This window comes from Panthera tigris, chromosome A3 (genome assembly GCF_018350195.1).
Source record: "Panthera tigris isolate Pti1 chromosome A3, P.tigris_Pti1_mat1.1, whole genome shotgun sequence".
Taxonomy (NCBI): domain Eukaryota; kingdom Metazoa; phylum Chordata; class Mammalia; order Carnivora; family Felidae; genus Panthera; species Panthera tigris.
Window position 1 is genome coordinate 28,647,669 of NC_056662.1, and position 8,609 is coordinate 28,656,277.

At 57.3% G+C, this 8,609-nt stretch overlaps 1 protein-coding gene across 2 annotated transcripts in view; it reads left to right on the plus strand.

Moving 5' to 3' along the window:
* The window catches only part of SIRPA (signal regulatory protein alpha), a 42,069-nt gene extending 38,095 nt beyond the window's left edge, over positions 1 to 3,974 (plus strand). For both annotated transcript variants that reach the window (XM_042980757.1, XM_042980758.1), the window contains exon 9: positions 1,349 to 3,974. In XM_042980757.1, the coding sequence (XP_042836691.1) occupies positions 1,349 to 1,603 (255 nt within the window). In that variant the 3' untranslated portion in view covers positions 1,604 to 3,974. The remainder of the gene's footprint in view (positions 1 to 1,348) is intronic.
* Positions 3,975 to 8,609: the final 4,635 nt, after the last annotated feature.

Sequence of the window (8,609 nt, forward strand, 5' to 3'; positions counted from 1 at the left end):
TGGGTTTCCCAGAGAGAAGTGAGTGAGTGTGCAAGGCTCGGGACAGAGGGGGCCGTGCGGTGAGACCACAGCTGTCGGGTCCAACAGACTCTGGATCCTTTGCAGCTGTGTGACTTGAACCAAATTGTTTAACCTCTCTGGGCTTCAGTTTCTTCACTTGTAAAGCGGGGGAGGGGGCTCCTAGCGACGGGCTGAGACAGGGCCTGTAAGCCTGCGGGAGCTGCGCTCCGTGGTGCTTACTGAGCACCAGCGAGGAGCCGTGGTGGTGTTTCCCCGCCCCCTTCTACAGCATAGGTGCTGGGCACGGAAGAAGCAAAGTTTGCAATTCATGATGAGTAATTTGAAGGCAGCCGTTGCGAGTGATAAGATTAGCACACGGGAGATGTTCAGATTTGCCAGGCGGTTGATGATTGCTAGCATTTATCGGACACACGGGTTCCCTCGATGTGCGCCAGGCTCTGTTCTGTGCGCTTTACCTGGGCGATCATGTCTGAGCCTCACAGGGACCCTGGAAACAGACACTATCCCAGCCCCGCCTTACAGATGGGGAAACCGAGGCCCAGAGAGGCTTAAGTGGATTGCCCCAAGGCCCTCAGCTAGACGGAGCGGGAGAAGGATTGAAGCCCCAGGCTCCTTACTGCACCTGCAACCTGGGCTCTCGTTCTCACATGCCCCTGTTCCCAGTCTCCCAGACCCCAGCTGCACCCTGAGTGAGGCTGAAATTGCCATCCATTCTTTCGTTCGTTCGCTCATTCCACACCGATGGGGCTTCTTCAATGCCAGCCTTGGGTTCTGCATTATAACAAATAACCTAGTGAAGATGTGTTGAATAAACCAGTAAACGGATGAGTATCTCCACCCACTGGGGGTCGGCACCTACTCAGACCCCCAGACAGAGTCGGTCCTGGGTGGTGGGTGCTGTCATGGAGAGACACGGCTTGAGGAAGCACAGAGAGGATCCCTAGAGCCAGCTGAGGGGAGGGTGGTCTTAGGTTGAAGTGATGCACGTGCTAAAAGGCACAAGATGGAAGGGGTTTCGTTACGAGGAGAAGGGGAATGGACAGCAGGCAGAGGGAAGAACCCTGAAAGGACAGAATGGAACGTCGGGCAGAGGGACAGTGAGGCGGCGCCGTGAGGTGACCCCACTGGCGGGTAGGAGGCTCCTTTGGGCCAGGTGAGGATCGGAAGGGTAAGGCCGGAGGCGGGGAACCTGGGCTGAAGAAGAGGGGGGCGTGAATTAGGGCTGAGCCAGCGGGGCCCAAGGGGAGACAGAAGCATCCAGCCTCGGTACCGATGGGCGGAGGAGTGGCTGGGGGCTCCAGAATGAACTTCTCTCCACCACATTTAGATCCAGGACAACAATGACATCACATACGCAGACTTGAACCTGCCCAAGGGGAAGAAGGCCGCCCCGCGGGCCGCCGAGCCCAACAACCACACAGAGTACGCCAGCATTCAGACCGGCCCGCCGCCCGCGCCCGAGGACACCCTCACCTACGCCGACCTAGACATGGTCCACCTCAACCGGGCCCCCAAGCAGCCAGCCCCCAAGCCCGAGCCATCCTACTCGGAGTATGCCAGCGTCCAGGTCCAGAGGAAGTGAATGGGACCGTGGTCGTCTCTAGGGTCTGTCCCCACGAGCCTTCCTGTCCCGTGTGGGACAGCCGTGATGGGGACAGCCAGCCCAGTTCCCAGAGGGCCGGGATGGTGCAGGCCCTGGAACTCCAGGATGAGGCTGGCTCTTGTCTCCCCAACCCACGTGGCTCTTCGACATTTCCAGGGCAGCCACAGTCCCCCCACATCACCACACGCGGAGGCCGATGTTGCCAGACTAGCCGGGGGACCCACCTGGGAACTGGCCAGAACCACCAGGGTCCAAGAACCCTCATGCCTGTCTCCATCAACATGCGGGTCTCGGTCACGGTCTTGGAGACCCTGATTGCCCCCCTTCGTGCTCTGCAGCCTGATCTTCCAGGGTGAGGAGGGAGAAAACCCCACCTCCTTTTACCACCACCCACCTGGGGCTTGGGGAAGATTGTCCCTTTCGATCGAACTGCCCCGTCCGTGGAGAAGCTGGAAAAAAACCCTCCGGGACCCTCATCCCAAGACTCGGTGAGACTGCTGCCAAGAGTCCTAGCCTCCCCATCCCGGGATTGATGAGGCGCAAGCCCCGGGGGAGGGGAGGAGCCTCCGAGGAACCCCCACACAGCCGCCACCGCCACCACCAAGGACTGAGTAACAAAACCCCCCTCCTCCTGGTGGCCCTCCGAGACTCCTTGAGGACCCGCCGTCCCAACCGTGACGCTCCACACGGCCCCTCCTCTCCTTTCTAGACCCGAGCTTGCTTCCTCCAGCTAGCACTAACTCAGCAACATCTCGCTGCGGACGCCTGTAAATTATCGAGAAATGTGAAATGTGCAATCTTGAACCTGAGGTGTTAGAAAATTTGATCTGTGGTGTTTCGTTTTGTTTTGGTTTTTTTCTTAAAACGACAGCAACGTTCTCTTGGCTCTTTGTCATGTGTCGAAGTACCTGGTCGGGTCTTGTGCGGTCTAAGGTTTACCAGTTGGTCGTCCCGGGGGGGACCCTCTTTACGGCGGAAACTGGGTTCCCCCACATCCCAGACCCCGAGGATGGGGAGGAAGGTTGCAGTGCGGCTGCCCCGTGGAGACGCTTAGCCTTCCCTCCAGGGCAAAATAGGTCACGTTCTCAGCCGAGCCACGTGGCTGGTACTGCGGTCTTCTGTGCCCCCATCGTGCTAAGTCCAGACCCGCTCAGTGCTCCTCCTCCTGGCTGCGTCCTTCACAGTGCAAGCTTGTCGAGACCCGAGGCCTCAGTTTTCTCATCCAGAAAGAGGGGAGAGAAAAGATGCCCCCCTGCTCCCTGGCATCTTACCAGCGCTGGAAGGCCACGCAGGGGAGGGAAGCTATGCCCGTCTGTTTCCCCGCCCCTTAACGACGACCCCATTCCAGCTCTCTGAGCTGGTGCCTGCAGGAGGAATCTTCTACTTCTGCTCTCAAACCCTTTGGGGATCAAACTGGAATAAATCCCAAACAGCCAGGAGGACTGGGCAGCTGTGAAGCCAAGACTGACCCTCCTTCTGTCCCTCTGTCTCAGGAGGTTGGGCAGATGCTGTGACCTGTTGCCTCTGATCCCCACCCTTCCAGTCGGGGGCCTGGCTGGGCCCAGGGCCAGCAGACGTTGCGAGCCCTGTCGATTCGGTCTTCACACGTAACCAACTAAGTCTTAGAGCGGAAAGGTTAATCTTCGTCGCCCCCTGGGTCCGGCCATCCATCGGATGCCCCAGGGATTCCAGGCCATCAGAACAAGAAGCTGAGCCATGCTGCCCATCAGCAGGTCCTACGCATGGAACCCTGGGAGCTCAGCTCAGACCCAGTTCTTTGGGGACAGAGATTTGGCATTTCACACGATGGCATCCAGGAATCGGGTGAGCCAACGGGCCATGTGGACAGTTTTGGCCGATGAGCCAGGGTTTCTCTGTGGCATCTGGGAGCACAGTGACCCAGCCACCTGGCTCGGGCCATTTCCAAGTTCCAAAAGGTTGGCTTGTCAACCTTAGCCTCCCTCTCTGCGGCCCAGAGAAGGCACATGTGCTTGAGTGTGTCCCATGTATGTGCACGCGCACCCACATATGCACACAGAATTTTAAGAGAGTGTTTTCTTGGTGCCATTTTATTTTATCTTATTTTGAATTTTGGAAGGGGAGGAAGGGAATGAGGCCAAGGAAGCTGTGCAGCTTTAGCTCCGGCCTGGCAGCCTGGAGATTCCCATACCTTGTGTATCGAACCCCAGGAAAAGGAAGAGGTCGAAACAACACTACGGAAGGAGCGTGGTTTCAGGAGTTTATTTTAAGACTGCTAGGAAGGAAACAGGCCCCATTTTGTATATAGTTGCAACTTAAACTTTTTGGCTTGCAAAATATTTTTGTAATAAAGATTTCTGGGTAACAACGACCAGTTTGGGTGTGGAGTGTCTTTGTCTTTGGGAGGGTGCCCCTCCCCCTCCCTGCCACCCATCCTCATCCTCGGGAGCCTGGGAGAGGATCGCATGCGGCCCCTAGGGCTTGGGGACTGCAGGGTTTGGACCTCTCTCTGGGGTTTTCTGGACACAAAGACTTTGTTTCCCCTGGCTCAGAGGGAGTCGGTGGAAGGTTGTGCCCCAAACACCTGCGTAAACAGAATTCTGACAGACCACCGCGGTCGCGTCCCCGCTCTGCGACTTTGCAGAGTTGAAACAGCTCACCTCCCAGAGACTCAGGCCTGTCACCGACCCAAGGGGGACAGTACTACCCGCAGCCAGGGTTCCCATGCGGATCAAAGGGGGGCCGGGGGGCGCCGAGCCCCCCGCTTGCCACGTGAACGGCCTTTGCTTAAGTGTCGGTCTTTCCTTCCTGCCCTGGACATCGCACAGCTGGGACCGACTGCCCCTCCCCACCTCTGGGGTCTTGAACAAGTGGGTCACCGCCCCCCCCCCGGGAACGTACCCCCTCGACCGAAGGCAGAAACCCAGTGCTGGGCCTTGAATATCCTCGCCAGAGGATTCACGTCAAGTACTACCCCGTAAGAGGTGTTCACCAAGTGTTGACTTCCTTGCCTCTCCATTAGAATATTAATATTAACGACAGTTATATGACGATGGCTATATGATATTGACAATAAGTAGTGCTTACCGTGTGTCAGCACTCTGCCTTGATCGGCCCCTTCAAACCTCACAGCCGGAGCTAGGTATTATTACTGACCTCACGTAACAGGTAAGGAAGTGGTTTAATCTATCCAGGGTCACACAGCTAACGAGTGATGTCACTGGGACGCAGACTCCGGCCCTCTGACCTCAGTGCCCAGCCTCTAACCCCTGCGTCCTCAACTGGTACAGTCATGTACTGGCATTGACCGTGAACTATGGGAAGTCGCGTGCCAAGTGCTGCACAGTCGTTGGCCTCATTTGGTCCCCCCCGCCCCCCCGCCGCCCCACGACCACCATAGGAGGTTGGCACTCCTGTCATCCCTGTTTTACAGATGCACAAACCGAGTCACCGAGCGGTGAATTCATTTCCCCCAGCGTCCCAGAGCCCGGCCTTGAACCCGGAGAGTCTGGCTCTCCCGCATCATATCGCACTGCTTCGTTCAATTACAGCCGTCAGCAGGGGGTTGTGCCCATTCTGCAGGGAAGGAAGGTTGAGGCTAGGGAAGTGCGGGGGACCTGGAGATCCCACGCGAATGAACCTGTAGTCGAGTTGGGACTTGGCGCTTGGATCCACAGGCCCACGTGGGATCATCCCTGAGCCCTTGGCCTGAGGCACGTGTTCAGGGACCTAAGACACTTTCAGGCAAAGAGCCTCCTGCAGGGTGTAGACAAGTCACCTGCCTCGCAGGCCAGGACCTTGGCTGTGGCAGAAAACTCAGCTCTCAGCCTCCCTCAGGGCCCAACCTGGAAAATACATGTGCCGCTTGCGGGGATGAGGTGTTCAAGGCATGCCAGGCCGAGTGGGTGGGGAAATGCCTCCCGTTTTCTGGGAAGGGCCGGGGGGGGGGGGGGTGATGGACTGCGTGTCCAGGCAAAGAGACTTGCAGGATGGATTTTATGCAGCACCTGGGCCTTGCTTCTCCAAGGCCCAAATCTCCAGGGCTGCGGGCTGGCAGGCGGAATGAAAGTTGATAGGAGCCAAGTGACCCTCTTCCTGCCCGCCAGGAAATCAGTCAAGCAGTTGGCATTTATCGGGTACCTCCTCTGGTTCCGCGTTGTGCAAAGGAGAACCACAGGACTCCATCGACCTCCTCCAGCCCCCTCCAACCCAACCTCCACCACACGAGGACCCAGAGGGCATTTGCGGCCCCCTTCCCCCCCCCCTTTACGTGATAATCAGCAAAATCTCTGCCTTCTCCACGAGATTCTAACGCCCCACTGTGAAAAACCCCGCGTGTTCTAGCATATTCCCACCAGCCAAAATTGGACCGAGGTTTGTTTATTTAATTTTTACATAAGTGCTTTTTTTCGTATCGGCCTCCTCAACTCTGTATAAATATTAACTTATTTAAAATCGATTCACTCCGTCCTCTTAACAAACCTACAAGGTAGGTGCTATGATGATCCTCTGTTTAATAAAGACATTGAAGCACAGAGAGATGGCACATCTTGTCCAGGGGCCACCCGCCGTCCAGGAAGTGGCGTCACTGTGGGTGTGCGTGGGCACTGGGCGGGCGCGACAGGGCCGGGGGGCGCGGGGCGGGGGGGGGGGTTGCTGGAGACACAGCAGGGGGCACAGACGTGTTGGCAGGCACTGGGCTCTGCTGGGAGCCAGGAGACACCACGTGGTCTCTGCCACCAAAACATCGAGTATCAGGGCGGCCCCCGTCGCCTGCCTGGTCAGCAGCCCGTTGACATGCCCTTGGGCTTCCCTGGGGCTCAGCCTGCCGCCAGTGGGGTCTCTCCTGCCCTCCCTTAACCACGGCACTCTGTTTACCAGGGGTCTGGGCTTGTTTTCCGAACGCGAGACTTTGTAATTGAAAACACTGGGGCGCCTGGGCGGCTGGGCCTCCCACTCTCGATTTCGGCTCAGGTCATGATCTCACAGTTCACGGGGTTGAGCTCCACGTCGAGCTCTGCCCTGACAGCACTAGTCTGCTTGGGATTCTCTCTCTCTCCCTCTGCCCCTCCCTGCTTGCCCATGCGTGAACTCTCTCTCTCTCTCTCTCTCTCTTTCTTTCCAAATGAATAACATTAAAAAAAAAAAATTTAGAAAATGCTTTCTGAAAAGACATGTGCCCCAGATGTCCAAAAACAGGCAAAACCTTGGAAACAGGGGTGGGGGGCGGAGGGGGGTGGTGGGGGACGATCCTTGTAGGGAGGCAGCGATGGGAAGGGGTCTGAGGAGCCCTCAGGGTGACGGGAGGTCCTGTATCTCCACGCGAGTGGTGTGATGTGGGGGCTTGTGGACATTAATCTCCGTCAAGTGCATGTTTAACGTGTCTGCATTTCCCCGTGTAGAAGTCAGACCTCACAAGAGACCGGTGTCCCGTCCCCCTGGGGATTCACCCCCCCCCCCAACTGTGGTTGCCTGCCCCGACCTGACAGTCCTGGAGCCCAGCCCGGGGCCTGGCCCCGGTGAGGGCTCTGGGAACATGGAGAGATAGCACCCCAGTGACCAACAGAGCAAGCAGAACAGGAAAAGAAAAAGTACAGCCTTTACAGGACAAGCCATTTATCTGTCATCGCTCTGCCTACGGAGGCTGCCTCCCCACCTCGCCCCACGCCTACGCCCTCCTCCCGCCACCCAGGGCTACACAGGCGCGGGCGGCTGCAGAGTCCTCGCCTGTGACCTTGAACCGGTGACTTCACCTCCGAGCCTCGGTTTGTTCTCCTGGGAAATAGGATGGACCCTTCACCTGCAGGTTCTAGCGAAGGTTAAATAGAGAATAGATCTAAGACCTCGGCAACGGCGTGGGGCAGACAGCAGTCAACACACACACATCCACACTCACCTCCCTCCCCCCCCACACACCGCTCACACATACATTCACATCCACACGCCAAGGCCAGGTTCTCAGAGGAGCTCAACAACGGTGGGTCTCGCCTGCTGGCTGAAATAATCTTACCAGGTCCCTCCCTCCCTCCTTAGCCTGGGGTGGCTCCCTCTTACCAACTTTGGGGAATCCAACACCCAGCCCGGCCTCTTCCTCACGCCCCCCTGACCTCTTTAACGACACCTCCTGCTCCCCCCCTCTCCTGTCTGCCCCCCCCCCGCCCCCGCCAGCCAGACCGTGAGCTCCCTAACACCAGAATATCACTTCCTGCCTTGGAGATCCAGCCCCTGGGAGAAGGGAGACTGAAGCCCACCATGTGCCAGACAGGAGCCCACCCGGGCACCTGAATTCTTCAAGTCACCGAACGTTTACTTCCGCTGGAGATGGGTGCCGTGAGGTCCATTTCACGGATAAGAAAATGGAGGCTCGGAGAGGAGAAGAGACAAGATCACTCATGCAGCCAGTCACTATTTCTCTGGCTCCGGCTGTGAGCCTAGCCCTGCAAACCTCCAGGGAAACCAGGCCGACGGAAGCTAGGCCACACCCTTATGAGCTCACGGGGTGTGCGGGGGCCAGAGCATCTGGACGAGGTGTCCGTGTGTAATTTTCGAGAAGTTACGAAACACGATGGATGCCAAAAACAGAATAGCAAAGCCCAGCTCAGCTACGCTCCTTGTGGGGTCAACTGATTCCACAAAGGTCAGGGACCTTTCTAAACAATGCCCGAGTATGGGATGGAAAGGAAGTTTCACCTTCTTTGCCTTATTTCCAACTACCAGATGCTTTTTCTTACTGGCAGAAAGTTCCCAGGCCTCACTCAGTGTGCATAGGGCAATAAAGGCTTTCACGAGAGGAAACCCTGAGCTGAGGCCTAAAAGACGAGTAAGAATGCACCGGATATGGGGCGCCTGGGTGGCTCAGTCAGTTAAGCAGCCGACTTCGGCTCAGGTCATGATCTCACAGTCCGTGAGTTCAAGCCCCGTGTTGGGCTCTGTGCTAACAGCTCAGAGCCTGGAGCCCGTTTCAAATTCTGTGTCTCCCTCTCTCTCTGCCCCTCCCCTGTTCATG